At 43.3% G+C, this 22,300-nt stretch overlaps 1 protein-coding gene across 1 annotated transcript; it reads left to right on the top strand.

Moving 5' to 3' along the window:
• Positions 1 to 878: 878 nt before the first annotated feature.
• On the top strand, positions 879 to 12,031 carry TTC34 (tetratricopeptide repeat domain 34). The gene is made up of 7 exons (XM_042883427.1): positions 879 to 2,410; positions 2,994 to 3,219; positions 4,207 to 4,399; positions 5,762 to 5,928; positions 6,912 to 7,182; positions 7,450 to 7,664; positions 11,293 to 12,031. Exons 1-7 carry the CDS (start codon positions 879 to 881, stop codon positions 11,812 to 11,814), a joined length of 3,126 nt encoding a protein of 1,041 aa, XP_042739361.1. The 3' UTR covers positions 11,815 to 12,031.
• Positions 12,032 to 22,300: the final 10,269 nt, after the last annotated feature.

Genomic DNA, 22,300 nt, shown 5'->3' with positions numbered 1-22,300 from the left:
CTCCACGTTCTCTGCATGCAAAACGTGGCACCACAGCCCGCAGTGAAGTCAAATGGCAGTGAGGATTTGTGCAGCCTGGCGCAGCTCCCAGCAGAGCCACAACGTCCGATCAGCTCTGCTCCTTCCACTGGGATTTCTATTTCAGAACAGTTCCTTGTTATGCCCTCGAGTCTTTCCTGCCGATATCACCAGAGGCCTGATGTGATGGCAATGCTAAATTATATCTTGATAGCTAATTAGGGTAATTAAAGTGAAAGTAATCAAATCAAATTAACGGCCAAACTCTTAATAAAATGTCAAAAACTCTCTATTAATCACAAATGGGTTTTTTTCCCCCACGTAAACGTCTAAGAACGAGGCTGATGGCCCGGGCTGCCCGGCCCGGCCCGCCCCGCTGCCGCCGTGTTTGCGGTCTCCAGGCAACGCCTCCCCCCCCCCCCCCCCCCCCCCCCCCCCCCCTCTTTGGGGGCCCCCGGCCCCCCCCCCCCCCCCCCCCCCGCCCCGCCGCCTCACCTCGCCTCGGGAGCCGCGGGCCGCTCCGCCGAACGCCGCTGCCAGGTACCTGTGGGGGTGAGAGGGAGGGCGAGACCCCCGGCGCCCCGCGAGGAGCCCTGCGCTGCTCTCGGCCTCGTCCTTCCTGCTCACTCCTGCTGCAGACGCGCGGATGTGGGCTGTTAACCTGGGTTGTGTGTTTCTTCTCGTGGCTTTGCTCCCCGCTGGAACGTCCGGTTCGTCCCGGGGCTTTGGCTCGTCCGTAGGGAAGCTGCGTGCCCCAAATGCGGAGAAATTGTGCTCAGCGGCCCCTCGTGTTGATTTTGTTTTACAGGCTGTTCTAGATGCTCCTGTGACGCTCCTCGGTGAGGATACAGGTGCTGGCAATGTCACCCCAGGGGCTCGCTGTGCTGCTCTGCAGAGAAGGGGACCAGCACCTCGCCCAGCAGGAGCTGCCCACAGCCACGGCTTTCTACGTGGCCGCCTTCAGCTGCAGCGCTCCCACAGCCCTGCAGAAAGTGAACTCCTTAGAGAACGGGCTCTGGGAGAGAGTGATTGCCACCTTGGAGATGTGGTGCAGGGGTAAGAGCCAGATTCCCAAGATCCAGAGCAAGAAGGTGGCCATCGCGTCGCTCAGAGTGGAAGTAGCTGCTGTCTTTCTCTCCACCCTAAGTCCTGACAACGTGCTGTCCTCGATATATAAAATGGAGGCCCTGCTCAGGCAGGGTTGCTCAGAGGAGGTGGTGAGCAAATGCAATGTTCTGCTCAAGGCTCATCCAAAGTATTCAGTAGAACTGCTGCTGCTCAGGGCGTTGGCATGGGTGCTGTCGGGGACACAGATTAGAAAGGGAGTTGCAGACTACATCCAAGTGTTTGTGAGGCATCAGGCTGAGGCAGTGGCCTATGTGTGTACCAGGCAAAAAGAACATCTGCCACAGATCATCCAGGCCTTCTCTAATTTTCTCTCAACGTATCAGAAAGAAAGCCCAGATGGCAGTTCCTTGGACCACTGGCTGGGCAACTGCTACGCCTTCTTGTCTGCAGTGGCACCAGGTGATGTCTGGGTTTGCAGAGCGCAGGCAGCTTACCTCTTTAAGAAAAGCAAATTTGAGGAGTGTGTGGCAGTTTGTAGCAAGGCCCTTAAGGGACTGTCAGTAGACAATAGTCTCAGAGATGAGAAAATGCTGGGTCTGCTCTTGGAACGGGCTGCTGCATATTTTTTCTTGGGTGGCCGGATGCAGGAAATGATGCAGGATTTAGCAGAAGCCTTTGCAGCAACCCCTGACCTGGCAATGAAGCACTTTGAAGAGCTTTTCTCACCACCTGACACTGAGAAGATAGAAGAACAGGCTAGAACTGTCCTGGAAGTGAAGTTTGCAGCATACAGGGAGGCTGTGCGTGCTCGGACAGAACTCAGAAGCAATCGTTGTACTGAACTGCTCCCTTCTGTAATCCAAACAGTGCTTTTCCTCCTGCGTATCTCCCCGGGGTCCAAACGTGAGCTCAGAGTCCGGCTGGCAGACTGCCATCTCCTGCATGGACACATCAGAGGTGCCTTGGAAATCTGTGACCAGCTCCTGGCAGCAGAGCAGAAAACTTATCACAATACTCTCCTAGCATTGCGAGGATTCTGTGCCCTCCATTCTCATGATCATCAGCAAGCCCTGCAGGACTTTCAAAAGGTCATTGAGCATGATTCCCCTCATCCTAACAGCTGTATTAAAGCCTTATGTGGGCGTGGACTTATCCGAATTTCTGGTGGCAGCCATTACTTGACAGCCCTGGATTACATCACAGCTTGCCAGTTAAAGCTAGAAGAAACCATCTTCACCATCAAGGCCTATGTGCCGTGGAACCAAAGAGGATTGCTGCTAAAGGTTCTCCAGGAAGAGGGACAGAAGATGCTCCAGATGAAGAGGTACCCAGGAGGCAGTTCAGCCTGTAGACAGAAAAACAAACACAGCTGAACTTGGGTAGCAGGGAGTGCATTTTTGTTACACATTTCACAGCCAGTGCTCAGGGCTGTAACTGAAGCACAGAAGAACATGCTAACTCAGTGTTGCACTTGGTAGATCAGGACATAAACACAGGCCCTCAGACACAGGTCACTGCTTCAGGAACCCATTAACACAGTTCTTTTGAGTCCATGCAAATTTTAGCACATGGTTCTTCAGTAGAAACAACACTTTATTTTTTCCCACTATCACTGTTACATTTTGTTTTCCCATTGTGGTATCACCGCAACCACAGGTATGAATCACATGTTGTTAACCTTTCTTTAGACCCACAGCTGCTTAGGAACATGTTTTCATAAAGGATAATGATTATAGAATTAAGTGACAGAGATTTCTGTGGTGCTAGCTATGGCAGAACACATCATCCATTGGATACTGACTTATATCTTAGCTTGCAGATGAGATGCAGGGGTTCCGTTATTATTATTAGCATTTTACCTGAAGGTTGTCTTTTTTCTTTTTTTTTTCTTCTCTTTTTTTCTTCAGGGATGCCCTTGGGGTTTACCAGCTGGCTTCTCTCCTGATGGAACTGGACCCTTCTGATGAGGCATCACGGATCCTTTGTGCCGATGCTCTGTACCAGATGGGCTGGGTAGAAGAAGCTCACAAGCTGCTCTCATTAGCACTCTCCAGAAATCCACAAAGATCTCCCGTCCTGGCTAGACTCGCACTTCTGCAATTAAAGAAAGGTTTCATGTATGATGGCAATCAGGTAGGGAGCGCCTGGCTGCAACTCAGCAATGATGGTATGGTGAATGTGGCTAGCAAGTTTTGCTTGAAACCACGGAAGAGATTCCCACAGGTTGATTCTCCAATCAAGTATTACTAAGTTGAATTACCAGGTCCCACCATCAGAGGGAACTATTGCATTTTTTAAAATCCCATATAAACTTTCAGCTACAATGTTCTCAGGTTTCGTTGCCATCAATTTCTGTGAAAAAATATACTAAATAAAATATAATTTGCTGCCTTTGAAAGAAAACTATTAATGACTGACATGACTTTAGTAGAGTCAGTAAGTAGCCCTTGGAAGCTGGACTCCTCTCTGCAGCTTTCTGCTGCAACTTCTAGATGGAATATATGTCACCAAAAATTTCTCTTTAAGATGTTTCTGTGCCACCTGCTTGTCAGATGTGTCTGGTGCACCAGGATAATTTTGCTCTTGTCTTTCTGGCTTCTCCAGCTCAGATTTCAATGCTGAGTTAAGCACTTACTTTCCCGCAGGAAACACCTCTGATTCTTTTCCTTAAGAAATGTAGTAAAAACTGCTCGGTGGTTTTTGTAGTGAATGGAGGCAAAGACATCATATGTCAGGCAGGACACTTTTCCATGAGCAATCATCCTGTGGTCCAGCTGTATTTATAACAAGTTAATGGGCAGTCTGAAAGAGCTGATTCTGCTCAAAGTAACCGAAGCAAGAGTAGTGGACCCACTAAGATGACTGCCACAGCTACAGAGGTGATAAGACAAGATAAGAGATGTGCTTTTTTCCCAGCAGGCTGTTACTCTAGGGCCAGCTGAGGAGTTAGGTAGAGAAGATTCATGGTCTCTGGGTGGACCGTGGCTGGCACAACATGAGAAGCACTGGGAGAGAGCATGCTTGTCTCACTAGACAGTAATATTTCCAGCTTTAGCAGTTCTTTACTTCATTTATCTTTCCATGCTTGTCTCTCCTATCTTTTTCTCTCACACTGTTAAGCTGCTAAAGAAAGTGATCAAAATTGGGGATACCTCCTGCCTCCTGCCAATCATGGACATTTTCAAGGATGAAGACAGGAAGCTGATGCAAACTCACTGCCGTTCCAGGGCACTGAGCATCCTGAAGAACAAACGGGAAGATGCTGACATAAAAGAGGCCATTGCCTATCTTTCTTTTGCCATCATTGCTTCAGGTAAGATTATAAAGATATGGATAGGAGATTTACCTCTGTGGGAAATCAGATCAGTGGGTGATTGATTTTCAATGAGTAACTGCACAGAGGTAACTGAAGTGAGCCAGAAAGCTGGTAATGTGAAGAGAAATTTGGGATCCTGTTATCTAAAAATGTACTTTTCCTCGAAAATTGCAAGTAAGCAATTTGAAAGGGCTACTGAAAAAGGTTCAGCTTTCACTATTTTCAGCTGATAGCTTCAAGGCAGAAGGGTCCTGAGTTAGCCTTTGTTACATCAGCTAATACTCTGCAAACCTTCCTACCAATAGCATTTACTTGGGACCTCCCATTCCTCATAATGAACATCATGTAAGTGTAATCACTGAAGCAAGTAACCTGCCTTCCAGTTCCAACATACCTGTGACTGTGTGCTTCCAATGCAAAAGAGTAAATGCACCCACTTACATGGATCATTATCCCAGCTTTTCCTCAAGAGAGACATGAGGCTGATATGGAAATGCTTCTGGCACATTCCAAGCAAAACCATGTTTGTATGGAAATCTGCTTTTCACCCAGAGAAAATGTTATGACAGTAGCATTGAGAAGAAGAGAGAGTGGTTTATGAAAATGGAAAGCTGTTAACTGCTTTGATATGGTTCCATTTCACAGCCCGTACATTCCAGCTTATCAACCCCCCACCTGGTAGAACAGATGCTTGTTAAGAAATAGACATTGTCTTTATGGGAGCCAATTGATAGGGCTCCAGACAGATAATAACTTTTGGTACAGAAGTTTTGGAGCATATCAGGAGAGAGAAAAAGCCTCATTACTGTAAAATAATTGCTAGGGGTCTGTCTGCTGGCTCATCTCCGCAGGCAGCTGTGCAAGATGCTGCATTTGCCCAATAAAAAAATATTTACAGTGGCACTGATAATTTATAATCCAGTATTGGGATGACACAGTTATTGATTGCAACTCTAGGCAAATTAAGACCCTGATCAAAATTGGCTTGAAAGGAAGGGCTGCATGGACGGGGGAAGGATTTATGCTCTGCACACAGTGGATGAATGGACCATACTTTTCATCACTGACTATATTTTTTATTTGGGCAGCATGTATTTTAAAGCAGAGAAAAAGAATTTTAGTGTCACAAATTCCAGTGCACATTAATGTGGCAGTCAATTAGACAGTCCCATCTGGATTGCTGTCTTAGCCAAAACAACCCGTACTTTCCACAGCATATAAATCTACCACATCATTTTCACTATGAAGCCTTTTGGTGGAGCTCAGTCATCTGCACACAGTGGGACTTTACTGCACCCTACTTTAGATCAGTAGGCTTGAGATCTTTAAAGTAAGCATGACTGCATTTCTCTCTTCCAGGTGGCTATGCTGAAGATTGCCTCCTCATCAGGGCTCAATGCTACGGGCACCTCGGTCAGAAGAAAACTGCTATTTTTGATTTTAATGCCGTCTTAAAAGAGGACCCTGGCAATGTGCGTGCTCTCAGTGGGCGAGGATTAATTTACCTTGCTCTAAAGCAGCAAAAGGTATCACTATCAATATGCTGGTCAATTTTCTGGTAGTGTAACATTAGCATAAAATACCCAGTCTTTGCCATGGACTCACTGAAAGGAAGAGTTTCTCAGAGAATTTGCCCGGTGACGGCTCTGCTTTTGGCTGTTTGTGTAAACAGCCCACTTGACGTAACTGAGTTGCTTTCCCAAATCTAGAGAGAAGGAGACTAAACCTCAGTCATACCATATTCACCATCACTACAATACGTTGTTCTGCAATGCTGCAAACTCTCCCTTGTATCTGAGCTCACATTTTCGTGTCGCAGTTTTGTGTCAGATGAGATGTAGCATCTCGAGCTGATGTGACTGGGTTGAATTTATTCACTCTGTATTTTAGGTTGGCAGCTGTTCTGTAAAGTGTGAGATAGTTTATGACCAAGAAAGGTTTATCACAGTTAGATGCGAACCAATGGGCAAAACTCATCTTTGTGTAAAATGGTCTGAACAGTACATTTACATTGCTCGTGGCTGCAAGGAAAGTCTGAGACAGTGTTATCACTGTGTAAAATGATGAATTTTAATTGCTGCTTGGAACTGTCTGACTGCAAAAACAACTGCTGTCTGGACTTCAGCACAATCATCAATCTTCATTCCCCTAACACAAGCTAGATGGAAAGTCTGGGGAATGCAATGATGCCAGATCTGATTCTCCTTGCCAGAGTGGAACAATTAACAATTCTGTTCTTAGAACTTTTGCACCTCCTATCATTTATGTGTCTGTATTCACCTAAGGACAGAGGGAAGTGGAGGGAGAGAAATGTGCCCTCCCGTATCCAATCAATGCACGCCTGCCTGCCAGTTTGCTTTTTGAGATAGCAGAAATTTGCAGTAATGAACGGGTTTTATTGGTTGTTTTGCATGCTTAAATGCAGCTGAGAACTGGAAATATTAGAAAAAAATACATACCAATATGTAGGTATTGTTACCACTTCATTTTTGGTCTCATTTCTACATAGGAGGCAGTGCAAGATTTGGTCTTGGCGCTGAAGGCAGAGGCAGGAATGGTAATCCCAGCAATCCTGTCTCTAAAGCACGAAGCCCAAGAGCTGGTCGCTCAGTGGCTCCTTCAGCACAGCAGAACTGTGTTAGCTGAGCTTGTTGCTACCAAAGACTTTTCAAAGGAAGAAAGAACCCTCAGAGACCTGCTTGTGATTGCAGGAGCACTAATAAAAATTCGCAAGGAAGCACAGTATCACACCTTCTATACGGATGTTTTGATTGCAAATGGTGAGTACCAGTTCTTTTACACAGCTAGTCATAACAAGTGAACAAATGATTCAACAATTGATAAAAAGTAAATGTTACGTAGCAACAGTACAAGATGTCTGTTGTATGGTAGTTTTCAAGAGAAGCCTGCAAAAGTTTTGGGGGAGGATATGCAGTAATTAATGCTCCTAGGTATGAACCGTGGACAGTTTGCTTTAGTAAGTTTTATTGATGTTGCTTTCTCCACATGAAGTGGGTTATATAGCCTGTACTGGTGTTAACCAACAGGAAGGTATGAAGAGGCCCTTGTTCACCTTCAGGAGGCATTTGGGCACTCCTTTGCTGATGAGGTTGCTAGTGCAAGACTGGCTGTGTTGCAGCTGAAGAAGAGGAACGTGGCAGCGGCAGCTCACTCATTCAGCATCCTAGCTAAGAAAGATGAAAGGGAGCTGGAGTTCCTCCTGAACTTTGTAGATGCTAAGCAACAGCAGCATCTCTCTCAGGTACAATCCTTTTTTGATGGCCACATCTGTAGATTCAGGGGGAAAATAAATGGGAAGAAAAATCAGGCTGTGGAGATGTTCATGGTGTTGTCCTGAACAGAAGTATGCAGGAAGACATCATCATCAGAAGAATGAGAAATAAAGTGGGTTCTTCCTCCATCCTTCACTCCAGCCAATCTGAGATTGGAGAGTTTGGATTCAATTTCTTTCATTGCTTCAGTCTCTAATAATTCATCACCACTTCCTGCCACGTGGGGAATTTATTGTTGGGCTCTCTAGCATACAACCTGTTTATTCCCACTGTTAAAATGCAGGGGATGGTGAGGAGGAGCTAGAGATTTAACGAGATCATTGCTCATATTATACTCTCAGTGAGTTATATGGTGCTCAGAGCTGGCTTCTGGGAAAGGGAATTCATGTTTTGTTCATTTTCCTTCTAAAATGAAACGAAAGGTTCTGATTCAATCACATATAACGCTTCAAACCTTTAATGCAATCTTTAGGATTTTAAATATACTCACATTTTTTAAATGACTAGTCTTTGAGGTTGGAGAGATTTGGTTTTGGTTTTCTTAGCTAAACTGTTTAACATAACAATAACAAATTGTTCTGGTCCCCCTGAGTATGTATTTTTCACTGTTGTTTTAAGTTTCTCTCCCAAATTGCATTCAGCTCTGAGAGAGCATCTCCAGTAACAAGACAGGACAAGGTCGGATTGATGGTGAGGAGCTTTAACATTCACTCATGCATCTGCAATTCTGATTACCCAGAAGCTCTGTGTTCTGAGAATCAGTTTGCTTCCTTTTATTCAATTTGTAGATTGAGTGTGCCCTGGTGAGAAGCTATATTGTTATGTTTTCTCCCAGGTTATAAAACAAACAACATGCTGATAACCTAAATGCATCTAGAGAGGAGTGCTTTGTATGTATTTTAGCAAAACAGCAGGAGGATATAAGTAAACAAGTATTAATTTACCAGTCCCTAGATATACCCCATTACAGAGAAAAGAGCCCCTGTCTCCTGAATAATGGAGAAAGTTCAGTCTTCTGGGGAAGAGTTTGGAGATTTTAGAGCCAATTTACAATCTTTCACTACATAAAGCTGATAAAGGTACAATCAAGAATGTGTCTGTGAGGGCCCTAAGGAGGAATCTATACATGAAGATAAGTTTTACAGCTAAATTTCCCTTGCTGCCACATCACTCTTACTGTATAGAGGTCTCACAGCTGAGCCCATCCGTGCTGCCTTCTGAGCCAGTGCAGGAGGGATTGTTATGCTATCAGTCTGAAAGAAATGAATTCCTGTAGTTTCAACTGATGGCACAGATGAGTGAATCCTTTAAAGGGGGAGAGGCACTTTATTTATTTCTGCCTCTTTCTTTCAGCTCTGGAACAAAGGCTGGAGCAGAACCCCTTACTGGTGCTTATTTATCACAAAAGATTTCTCTGCCACTTCCAAGAATGAAGGTGGCTGGATTGATTTTGAGATTGGAACTCAACGCCTGTGGTGGAAGTCAAATAAGATCTATATTTTCTTCATCTATTATCTCAGGTTTTTTTGTGCAAATCAAGTAAACATTTGGACTCAAGAACCTGGGATCTTTCTCTGTTCTACAATCTGCAGAGATTTATGGAGCATGATAACTTTTACTGCTGATTAGCCCAGAAATGGTTGGGGTTTTTTGCTATGTATTTTGTGACAAGTGGATAAATATCTACTTTGCTTAGGTGAGGAAGGAAGCAGTTAATTTACCTGCACAGTATCACAAAGGATCTTTCCGACTGTACTTTCTTCTGCCCACAATGTTATTCCAGTTTGTGTTTGAAAGGAAGGTCTCAGAAAAGTCAGAAAGGCTTTTAGAGAGAATCTGTGTAAGGAAAACCATTTTGGTCTCACTATGCAGTGGCTCCTAACTACACTGCAGGGGGAGGGCGTTCTTTCTGATACCTCCACTTCTCAAATGAGGAGACTGAAATGAAGAGGTCAGGGTTTTACCCAGTCTTTGTCTAGCAGAGCATTGCTTGGGGATTAAAGGTATTCCAGAAATAAATCACCTATCCTGGTGATCATACATACATACTCATACAATACATACATACAATACATACGCAGGGGGACCAGAACAATTTGTTATTGTTATGTTAAACAGTTGTAGCTATCCTGTTATCCTGGAGTCTGGTCTGGAAAGCTAGAAATAACTCTACGTGAGCTGCACAGGAAAGGGTGGAGCGAGGAAAGCTTCTTGATGTGCTACTTTTTTTTTCATGAAAAACAAAGTAATGACATTCTTTTATTATTTATAGTGCAAAGGGTCCCATGCTAAGGAATCTGTAAACAACTGGGGAAGCCACATGGGAACAGGAATCTCAAAGGTTTCTTAAACTGCAAAAGGTCAGAGGAAGGGAGTTTGCTTGCTCCTAGTGTAGCTTCAGCCCTTCAGTTTCCTATGTCAGAAGTTACATGTGTGGCTGATTGCCAGCTCCTTGCCCAGGGATGTCCAGAACTCACTCCTATAGAAATGATCTCAAAATCTGTATGGCCTGCCCACAACACAGCATTGTTCTTCAGAGCAATGTGATCCAGAACTTTAGAATTTCTAGGAATAAAAGTGTTAACCTGTTTTCCTAGCTTGCATTAAACAGCAAGCAGTTCAATCTAAGCAGCAAACAGAGCCAAGACACACAGGCAGACTGGAAGAGGACCTGTGCCATGTCATGTGTGGCTTTTAGAGACTGCTCAGGCATAGCTGCTGAGGCAGTGGCTGAGCTAACTGAATTTTCAGTAGCTACAAGCATCCCAAACGTGTGACATCCCGTGGAATCGGGCTGATGAAAACATTTATCCTGTGCTTCGCATCTCAGCTTGTTTGGCTCAGCCTTCTGTACGACCAAAGCTGCTGGTGGCAGCCTTGTTTATAACTTAAATGCTCTGCTGTAGCATGTTAAAAGCTTTGTTTATTACCAATAAAGAGAGATAATGAGACATCCATTCGAGGCAAATAGGTCTAATGGAGTTTTTTTTATTGACCTTTATAAGACTAAAAATTATGTGGCTTTCAGCCTTCTCTATTTTCATGTTGTTTTTCCCTTAAGATAAGGGCAGATAGTTCACTAATGGAGATCAACACAGCCACCAGTTGGTTTGTTTCCTGTAGCTTTGGGACACTTATCAGAAGAGACCAATCTTCACTAATTAGTTCATGCAAATGTCTGTGGGGCTGACACTGTCGACCAGAACACTCCATTTCCTTACCTGTTAGAAAAGATGGCAGAAATGTGCTTTCATGAACAGAATGCTGCCTGGTTTTAGTTAGCTCCATTCTGTTTTCAGTTCACATACCATTTTTTAAGGACATAAACAACTTCAGAGGCAATGTTCTGAGCAGGTTTTAGCAGCACATGCAGAAACAAGGGATCTGGTTCAGCAACCCTTGAGATAACAGCAAGTGCCCATTGCCTGATTGGTTTTTATATCTGCCAATTGTACATTTCTCCAACTAGATGCAATTTCAGCAGTTGAAAAAGTTGAAAGACGTTTCATAGGTTACCATATGTGTGGCCAGGCTGGATTGGTTAATTCACTTCCCCGCTACTGCCCTTCTAATATTAACTAACTTCATGTCCCGTAGGTAGCAGCCCAAGAAGGAAATGTTCTGATTAAAGGCTGTCATTATAAGAAGGCTCTTGGTTACTTTACCCTGGCTATCTTGACAAGCAAAGACAACCCAAGATACCTCCGACAGAGGGCTGCTTGCTTTATGCACCTCAAAAAATATGACAAAGCTTTAAAAGATATGGAGAAAGTGATCGAGAAGCATGGCTGTAACAGCCTGAGAACACGAGTTCAGGACCACTGCTCAAAAGGACGCCTGCTGTTGTCAGTGTCACAGGAAGAAGCAGCAGTCAAACAGTATGTTGAAGCACTGCAATTGGATGAATCCACGGCACTGTGCAGCATCATGAATGGCTCTGGTAGTGAAAATGTAGCAAAAACTTTTCATAAGATTGCACAAAGCAATTTTGAAATGCAGCATTATGAAGAGGCCTGGAAAATCACAGATTATGGCCTTAAAATTGATCAAAATAATCCCGACCTTAAGAAGCTGAAAACAAGACTCAAGCGAGAGGCATCGGGCTGTAGCATACATTAATGTGTCTGTGGGGATCTGCCTGTGACTGTTTTCTTGTTTGTTTGTGAGGCTGCAAGAATAAGGCAAGGACAAGATGCTCATGATAATTATGCAGTGGATCACGGCACTGAACGTGGCACAGCAAGACTAGAAGTAAATAATATCAGAGTGAAACAAAACTGACCAACAGAGCTAATAAGAACAAGGCAAATGACATTATTCAATATTGTTTACAATCACTGTGGAAGAAAGTAAGCTCTGCTTTGTGAGGAATATCTAGCTAAACTGACTAATTAATTGCATACCACATTGGTTCCAGCCACAGTGGAGGAAAACACTCCAATAGCTTGCAGTTTATGAAATGACTGCGTATTTCCTTGCTATTTATTTGATTAGCTTTCATGCACACTGTTGAGCTAAATAGCTTTATTTTGTGAGCCAAAAAGGTCACTTGAAAGTAACATTTGTAATGTGTTTGTAAGTTTGTGAAGCATCCTGTGTTACAGCGCTCAGCTACCCCGTCCTGAATGGAACAGGTGCCATTTTCTGATGGAACTGCAATAATCAGCAGCAATATGAGGGAGTGGGGCAGCACTATAAGGTAAAATGAAGGATGAGATCCAAGAGAGATGAAACATCCAACCTAGTACTCTGTTTTCTGGGGGACAGAGGCAGCTATGCTACAGGTAAGAATGGGTTTCTTTCTCTTTCGAAGCCAAGAAAAGTTACTCTGGTTCTAATCCTGGTGACATTGACGAGCACTTCTTGCTCCTAATTGACATCAAAATGCTATAGGAAGGTTTCTAAGCTTGGAATCAAAAAGAGCAGACAACAGACCACTGGATTAACAGCCTCTCTGCTGAGAGAAGCAGTTCCAACTTTCTGAATTTTAGTTTGTAATTCACAGTCACTGAGATATTCTTAAAAATTCCAGTCTTTACAGTATGTATAAATAGGATATTTGGTTTTCTTCCCTTTCCTTTTACACCCAAAACTTTTCATGCTTCTTTTGTTAAGGAAAACAGAACTGGGGAGCAGCCTTCCTCAGATCACCTGGTGGTCATGGAAAGAACAGGGAGGATGATGCAGTTCTTAATATTCCATCCAGTGGCCCAAGTGAGGAAATTTGGGGTTTTTCTTTGGCATGCTCTATTTTGTCACTTAGAACAGTCTGCATTCAGTGCCCCTGTAGCATTTTTTTCTTTAAAGACAGGGGCCAAATTCAGCCCTGAAAGATTGCTATAGAGTTGCACAGAGGAAAAAATTGTTTTCAGCCTGAATAGCCTAAAACTGCTATTTCTTCAAGCACCAGGAAGGCATATCACTTCTTATCTGTTAGTCATGGTCTAGATTAATGGCTGCTTCTCTCTGCAGATCCAAACTGTTCTCATCAGCATTTTTATTTGTTTCTTTTATCTTCTTTGTCCTCTTTCTGTGCACATTAAACTACTGTGATCAAAGTCCTTATCTCTGTCTGTGCCCAAGCTTCTGATTTGTTCTTTATTTCTCCATTGTGGGCTTGCTCTTCCAACTAATTTCTTGGAATATCAAATAGATCTTTCTGATTAGTCACAGTGAGAGGGGTTTGATTAGCAGCATCATTGCATTATGCATGCCTAGCACAATTTCACACTCAACACAACCCATTCTGACACTCATTTCCTGGACTCCTGGGGAGCAGGCAGGATTAAAGGTGACCTATTTCTCTCAGCTATTGCCCAGTCCTTGCACCTAATGGCCAGAAGCATGCCATGCCACATGTTCACACATCTCCACCATTCTACTGTTACGCTTTGTCAGGAGACATTACCTTTCAAAAAAAAAACCACACCGCAGTTTTAGGGAAGGAGTCCTTCCTTCCAGAGTGCCCAGCATTTGTTATTATCCAGCCACCATTGCTGGCTTTTGCTATAACTCTGAGGCTAATTGTGATTCTTCACTCAGTGCTAATGAGTCCATGAAGACCGCCTGAGATGTCTTAATAGCATCACTGCTCTTGAATCTGGCTCTAGTCAGACTGCTGCTCTGTTAAACAAGCTATCACAGCAGTCATCAGAAGCATTGCTCTTGCTAGGGAGCTGGGTTTGGCTGCCTTCCTTTTAGCCCCGTCTCCCCTGCCAGCAATAGCTATGCACCAGAAATCCATCAATATTTATCTACAAACATCTCCCTCCCACTCCACGCTGGTAAGTCTCATTGTTATCTATTGCCTTTACCCATAGCAGGGCCTGGGGCCACTCAGCTGAATCACAACTGTTTCATTACATACATGCCATTTCTAACAGGATATTGTTTCCAATTCCAGACTGAAGAAACTGGACAGAAGCAGCTATCCAATGATCACTGCTGTGTGTTTCTTTAAAGTTAAGCTGGAATTTTTCAAGATTACAGAACTGTTTCCAACCGCTTTGAGATCTGCACTCATTCCATGCATGCAGCTGATGGCTGAAGTTGGCTATAAAGAAATTCCCTTGTAACATCTGCTTGTTGGAAGTCTCCTGTGCAGCATGCTTCAGGACATCATTACGGTATGCTGGTGCTCCTGGTAATGAACAGTGAAAGCTCTGAAAACATGACTGTGTTTCTACACGAATGATGGTTTGCCATCACTGGCTTTATAAATATTCCACATTTTTAATAGAAATACAAAAGGAATATCAGATGAGAGAATATTTGTCACACTGTTATGCAAGCTTCCTGACTTTGCGTGCTGCACTCCAGCAGGCAGGGAACAGTTTAGAAATAATGGAAGATTGGTTGCTGTTAAATATTCAAATGGAAACTTTTCTCAGAGCTCAGGCAGAGCTAAACAAAACTTTCCTGACTATAAAATGTTTTTTTCTTTGAACTCATATTATACTCATTATTTCTGTAATTTCAGTCACTGATGTGCTCCCAGGTACTGGGAGAATCTAAACCCACGAATGATGGATCACATGTATCTTTGTACCTCTATTGCCTGGGAAGTCATCTTCCTGACTTGCAGTGTAATCCGCTGAGCTTCCCAGACTTGCAGCGTGGTGGAAATGTGGCTCTGGCTCACAGCCACACAAACCCAGTAACTTTAATGAGTTCCTGTGTTTATAAGTAAGGACAGTCCACTTGACTTGCAGAGGCAGATGTTCCACTTTAATGACAGCTAATCTAAAAGCCATTCCTTTTACTATCATTTCTCTGTGGAAGATTAACTGTGTTATCGTTGTACTGCTTTTGCTTCGAGCAATTTCCAATTTGCCAAGCTCTGAGGACTCACTGTCATCATTAATTTAATGGCTTACATGAAATTATCCCTGGCATTGTAATGCTGCCTGCCTTTGGTGTCTTGGCTTTCAGTCGTATGTCAGCTCAACTAGTGTATGTCAGAATCTGTTGTTTCCATCAGCTGTTTCTTAATGACCCCTTAGGGAAGGCAGCTCATTACTTAGAAGGCACAGTGCTCTGGAGCTGTGGGCTTCAAGATGCTCCTCCTCTTTTCTCCTGCACCTGATGTGGCTTCCAGCCACAAGTGCTTCGTATTCTGTAGGATGCCAATGGGAAGGTGCATCTCTGCCACTCCGGGAACAGGACCAGAGGTTTAAGTGGTCACTGAGGTGCCTGGAGGGTAGAAGACAGATGCAGGGTGGCATCACTGTCTGTGGCATCCAACAGCTGGGAAGGGGTGAGGACAGGCCAAGTCTAACTTGCCAAACTAGCAGTGAATCTAAGTGTCTCACCATTCAACCCAGTCGTTTTTGTTTTTATATGTTCCCTGCGTGGTTCCAAGAAAATCAAGAGTTAGAAAGAATGAACTGACATAAGAATTTCCCCACAGATTGGAAAGGAAATTAAGAACAGTATCTGATAACAAGTTTACATGTTTTATTCCTGAACTGCCTCACAGTAAATGAAAAAATTTAGCCGTAAAGCCAGAGGGGGAGTAGGAGTGAGCAGGAAGCAGGAGAATGATAAGGATTCCGTTCCATTCCTGTTCTGCCTTTTGTTATGCCCCTCAGTTGTACTTCCATCTCCTGGTCAGCACTGAGTATTCCTGATCCCAGGGAGCACAGCAGGCAGTGCCACACAGCACGGTGTGCAGGGCCCTGAGCTCACAAGGGAGCCACATCTTTAGCTCCAGATCAGTAGTGGATGAAATGAGAAACAGACTGATTATTATCTTCTCGCTTAAAATGACCATTTTATGGAGCATCTTGATTGCTTAGAAACCTCAGATGTCGTATTATAAGACATTCAAACCCTGGTAATACACTCAGTACATTCTCTAAAAATCGCGTTAAAATATTACAGTACTGAGAACATCTGTGTGCTGGTAACAGTGGAGTTCCTTTAATACAGTTTGAACAGCAGAAACATTTGTACTTCACCATTTGCTTTCTTTCTTTTGCAACTTGGCCAACAATATTTTTGTAGTGCTGTTTCTTTTCTTCTCATGCATCCTGGGCAATAAAACCTACTTACTGAAGAAAACAGGTAATTAGCCATCTACATAAATTACCCTCTGTCTACATCATTAATGTGTTTGGATGTTTTAATTGATTGCCTTCTCAACTGTTTTGGATAGCTAAAATGCCAGCTAATGTGATCCAATTAAGTGTGCTAATAAACCTGACTGATGAACTGCAATATAAAACACACATTAAGTAGGGATGTAGAAGGAAATGCTGTAGAACTGACAGTTTAGAATAGACTGTGTCATTTTGGAAAGACTCAAACCACTTCCCAGCAAGGAAACTTCAATCTGACTCTAACTTTTAATGGGCTGCATCCAAGACCTGATTCCACACTCACTTTAAGCATGTGCTTAAGTCTGTTCCTACCTACAAAATGTGACTCAGGTTCCCCCAGGAGCTTCCCCTAGAATTGCCTTCCCCTTCCATCACATTCTGCTAAGAAATTGTTCTGTTTCTGCACTGACTTCTGTTATCAGCCAGCTGAGTACCACCTGTATCAGTAAGATTTCTGAAGTTGATTGTGTTGCTGTTCTCTGTGATGTATTACACACAAACAGCAGTGCACATAAGACTTCACCAGTGAAGGCTCTGACCTTACAAATGCTGAACCATTCACACTTCCAGAGATCCTCACACCAGAAATACGATGTATGCTCAGTGCCCTGGAGGCAACACATCTAAAGATGGCACAGCATCTTTATGACAGCTCTACAGTTCTTATTCTAGGCTCAGAGATTATAGATTTAATGGACTAATTTGTGTGAAATTCTTTGCTCTGTTTTTTGCCAGATGTCAGACAAGACACAATGGCTCCTCTGGCATCAGCAGCTATTAATCTAATCTTGATTTTTGATTCTTTATGTGATTGTTCCATCTGTATAATGGGGATAATACTTTATTTTCAGATACTTGTCTATATCTCTTAATTCTGGGTACAAAATACTTCGAAGATGACATGCTATTGCAGAAGAGCAATAGATTCTCAGCAAACCCATTCCCCAGTCAGTGATGCTAGCTGAGGTCAGCCCTGTGTTCTCTCTGATGTTGCACACCTCCTTGCCTATTTGCACAGCTCTCTGGCACCAGTAAATTCAGAGCCTCAGCCCTCAGTGGGAACAAAAAGGCATCCAGGGCACCCCACAGGAACAGATTTTGTGTTTTGTTTGTAGATAATGGCAAGGAAAAGAGTATGAACATTTTGGTACTTTCTTATAGCCGTGACACTGCCTGGGTTTCAGCCCCAGGCTCTTTGCTGTGCATTACTGTCTGCATGCTGGCTGTGCCTCCCAGGACCCAAAGGGCAGCTCTCACCACAGAGGTGCAGCTGGAGTGCAGACCCTTGGCCAGAGGGCAGTCAGGCACCCCTGTGAATGGAGCCAGGGTCCACTCCTGATGTATGGCACCTCCAGCAGTTACTCTGTGAAACCACTGACCATATCTCTATCTTTTCTGCCGCAGCTCCTGACACTGCCACAGCCACCAAGTGCTCTCTCAGGATGCACACTCAGAACATCCTCAGCCTTCTGGCTTCACAGCCTACTGGGCCCAGCATGGAGGTGATGTAAAAGTGAACAGGGGAAATATGCTGCAAGTTAAACACATGCTTACACGTTTTGATCATTCAGGTCCTCAGCCCATGGATAGTATTGGTGAAACTAAGTGCAACATTTGATCAAAAAGCACCCTTTAGTTTGTCTCTTAAGTAAGATGTAGATGATGTTCAAATTCACATGACTGGTTGCACACACTGATTTTTTTAATTGCTCCGAATATCTTCCTTCATTTGAAAGATACACACAGTACACATCAATGAACGTTACTGCTGACATTTACATCTGTCCTGTATATGGAAATAATTTCAAGTAAAGTAGCTTAAAATCATTTTGTTTGCAATCCATCTTCTCATGGAGCAAAATAAAGCATATCCCTTAATTCCCACACATAGAATTTTAGAAGGTTGTGTCATTGAAACACAATTGCAGTATTCAGCACTGGAAAATTAGACATTGCCTTGCAGAATAAGTCTTCCTAACACAGATGCTTGAAAATCTCTTGGGAAAGAATAAAAGCATGTCAGATTAAACTGGGAACTTTCCAAAGAATTAATTACTGTAATGGGAGAGACTTTTCTAAATGCTAACAAGGTAGAAAATCGTGTTATTCCATTAAGGATAGCAGCGGCACTGTTTGCTGCACAATCTGCTTTCCAGTGTAGATCAAGATTTTTAATATGGTGCAATGAGTTAATTCTCCATGATAAGTCTGCAGGCAGACCTGTGTGTGGGGAATGTACAAGGGAGGAGAGGGAGATGTAGACACAGCACTGGGCAAGACCAGGACTTCGTGGGGAGAAGCCTTGTTAGGATATCAGTGCTGGTAATGAGAACAAGCGTTTGTTTCTGACTGCTGGAAAACGTGAATGTCTGATTCTATTGCAGAAAGCACAACAACCACCTGCCTCTGGAGCTGAAAAATATTCTCCACAACACAGAGGTAAGATAACTTCATTTTTATCAGCTGCTCTGTGCAGAGAGCATGCATTCAGAAATGCACTGCAGAAACCACTGCCTGTTATAGCTAATAGCACTAATGGCTGATAATTGGTTGATGGCATTCCAAACATCTTTGTCTTTAGAGGGAGAATGAGGAAGAGTTTTGAAAGAGATTCTAAACTTTGAGATTTTACTGATTCTAATCTGTTTTGGATGTGCATCTCCTGGGAGCTTATTTACAATACACACACCTGGCTGTCCAACCAGCTATGAGAAAATATGAATCATTAATTTATATACACACATATACACACTGTTAGTTAACATAAATGCAGTTAGACTTGCTTTCAAAGACAAACTCATCATTCTGAATGCAGTGAGTTATCCTCTGCAGTCTGCATCCCTGCTTCACTAAATCCAAGGGCAGCGATTGTCCTGGAGCCATTCACTGTGCTCATTGCTGGGGATTGGGCTGTTGGCTTTTAATGTCAGACTGCCTCTTGGTAACTGTAACCCAAACATTGAAACCCAAGTGACAACAGAAATTAGCTACAATTACAGACTTGTGGTTCTTTATTATCTGAAAGACAAACACAAAAAGTAAGAACAGAGTGTTAAAGCAGTTCTTGGAAGAGTTCTACTCTGCATAGCCCTGCCTCACAAACACTGGGGGAAAACTCCAAACTAAGGAAAAATGGAAAATATTTCACATGGAAGTGATTTCAAGTCTGGTGTTGCACTTTTACCTCAATAGGGGGATAACTACAATTGCTAGATCATACAAGGTGAATAAAAATGACTGAAAGGAAAAAAAAATAAGATTTTGTGCCTTAAATAGAACCCACTCTTAGCTGGCCAATCTCTTCTGATCAGGTATCTGAGATAGAGATCTGTCAGCAGCAGAATCTGAAGCAGCAGAATCAGAAAGTGAAATGCAAAGCTGCAATGGAAGGTGGCACATCTGTGTCCTTTGCATATTAACAAGTTCTTTATTGTGTCCCCACTAGAAATAAGGTAGCACCAGTCCTGAGCCTCTTTTTAATTAAATAGAACACAATATCCTGTATTGCTTTGTTTGCTTCTATTGAAAAAGCTCAGAAAGAACTAAGAGAAAAAAAGGGCCACAGGGGAAACACAGGACAAAAAACGAATTAAATTCTTGGGAATGGTACTTGCCCTTGTTGTTTTCTCATTTAGGAGATCAAGTTGCTTATGTTTTTCTGTGAGAGGCAAAGAAAATACTTTTCTACAGAGAAATTCTTGTTTAATTACTACTGGAAGAAAACTGTCCAGCCAATACATAACTTTTTTTTTTTTCTTTTTGCTTGGATGCACATTATTCTTTTTGACAGCAAGTCAGAAATCACTAGATCTGCTGCTTGTGTAGCTTTCCAGCTGACCAGGTCTTATTTCTAAAGCCAGAGTCAAACCCTATGATCAAGAACTAAAATAACACATTTTCTGCAAGCGTTGAGCACTCCCAGGCAGTCTTATGCCTTCCCATTGACTTGGTTGTACTTGCCTTGAAAAACCATTGTGTGTATACCAAAGACACTTGAAGTATCTGCTGTGTTTGCCAAAGCAGTGCAAATCTGAGTCTTAAGGTGGCAAAACCAGCTTTTCCCTGTAGAAAATGATATCATTAATCAGGCACCTCCTTTATTTCTCTGCAGTAACTGCAAGCTTTTGGATGACTGCTTTGGGTGGTGCACTGTTACTGCTCACCCAGCTGCAGGCTTACTGCAGAAAAAGAGTTAACAAAATGATTTAGAATAGGACCTGACAGAAGGAGAAACTCACTAATCCATTTCCTCCATTTTTTCACATTCCCTAACCCAAAACCGGCTCTGCGCTCCCTACACCATTTGTCTCTGATTCCTGCCTGAGGAGTGATAATGGAAACATTTTCTATACAAACAAGTAGTTGATTTCAGAGCTAAGCTGCATGAGTAACAGAAATACGAAGGGTTTGTCACTGCTGACTTCCCAGGCTGCAGTTCCGATCAGCCTAAGGTAACCTTAGGAAGTGCAACACAGAGTTCTTTCTATTTCCTATTGGAAACAGTACACCTTTTCCTCAGCTGCACGAGGAAGTGAAACCAATACAGATGCACCAAAAAAATCTGGATATCGTTCCCATCTCCTCCCGAAAGAAAATTAGAAACGATCTGTGGTATTCTCTTTATGACTAGGACAATGTGTTTGAGGGAATCTGCAAATTGTCTGAGGACATAAGAGATCCACGTCCTTGGTGCTCAGGCATGACCTCAATGAAGTCACTTTAGGCCTTGTTTGAACCATTTATTACAGATGTGTCTTAGGGCTTTGTTATTTTTCTGTCCTTTGCTATCTGGGGAGCAAGGGTCCACACCTCAAAATCCCTCATGGCATTCCCAGCCTCAGACACCACGTTAATCACAATCCATAGCAAGCTGTAGGCACAAAGCTCGTAGGTTCTTGGCATCTTGATTCTCCATCTGTCAAATGGGCAAAATCATGTCCTTTGGTATCTTACAGCTGCATTACAAAAATATCTGCATTGAGTCCTGGGAGGCACTTGTCTACTGCAATATGTAGACCTTCCTCAGAGCCAGCTGCATCACACGGCAACAACAAAACTACAGTCAGAAAGAAGGCTCACGTGCAGAGGAGGTTCCTTTGCTCGACTCCCTACTAAGAGAAATAATAGATCATCTGGCACACAGTTAAATGTATAACTGTTCTTCTAAGCAACCTTCACTTCTGGGACTAGCTTTCACAGACGGACACCCGTCTGCAGGATCTGCAAGCACAGTGGGGTTTTTTCAGATCTCTGAGTTCTTAGATTCCTCTTCAGATGGAGGGATGAGAATAGCTGCCTTCACACTTGGCAGATGCCTAACTTAATGTGACTCCGAAGGAAAGGCAAATTCTCAGAGAGGTTTTCAGGCAGAGCACTGACTAGTAGAGGAGGCTTAAACTCCTGGCTGAAGAAACTGGCATTCATTGTGTCCTACCCCATTCAGGGAAACATGTCTGTGCTCATATTCTTGGAACACTGTTTGCACATCAGTAAACAGCACTGCCACAAAGAAGCCCCTGCTCTGCCCCCAGTGCTTCCCTGTGGCCACACTCAAAGCTGAGAGTGCTGGTGAAGAGCTCAGCTCAAGAGGTGCCAACCTTAAAATCTGCAGAGAGTTAGCTGGCAATAAGTTACACTAGCTGAATGCACAAAACAGAAGACAAACAGAACAAACTGTTTCTCTCTCCATTCCAAAGTCAGCTCTGGAAAAGAATTACATGAAACCCAAGGGAAATCACATTCCCATCCTTCTACTGTCGTACCCAGCTGTTAGCTTTTAGATTTTCAAGGAGAAGCACAAAAGGAGTTCTGCACATCGCCCGCACCTATGTATAAATCAGCGTGCTTTCACTCCACTAACTGTTGTCTGTATTACACTGAAAGCTGCCAGCACTCTCAGGGCCAGAAGGTTACGGTATGTTTCCACCTCTGACTTCTCACTCCTCCTTTGAGCACAGCAGCCAAGTAACCTGGTGGCACATTTCAGGAAAGCTGGAGGAAACTCG

Source organism: Lagopus leucura, unplaced genomic scaffold (genome assembly GCF_019238085.1).
Source record: "Lagopus leucura isolate 7727_CA_CO unplaced genomic scaffold, USGS_WTPT01 Super-Scaffold_100037, whole genome shotgun sequence".
NCBI classification, from domain to species: domain Eukaryota; kingdom Metazoa; phylum Chordata; class Aves; order Galliformes; family Phasianidae; genus Lagopus; species Lagopus leucura.
This window is presented reverse-complemented; position numbering and strand designations above follow the sequence as displayed.

Bases quoted from the DNA above. Each gene is read 5' to 3' on its own strand.
- TTC34 (XM_042883427.1), top strand. From the start codon at position 879: ATGTCACCCCAGGGGCTCGCTGTGCTGCTCTGCAGAGAAGGGGACCAG. The intron at 2,411-2,993 runs GTACCCAGGAGG...TTTTTTCTTCAG, and splicing joins AAGATGCTCCAGATGAAGAG to GGATGCCCTTGGGGTTTACC. The intron at 5,929-6,911 runs GTATCACTATCA...ATTTCTACATAG, and splicing joins TTGCTCTAAAGCAGCAAAAG to GAGGCAGTGCAAGATTTGGT.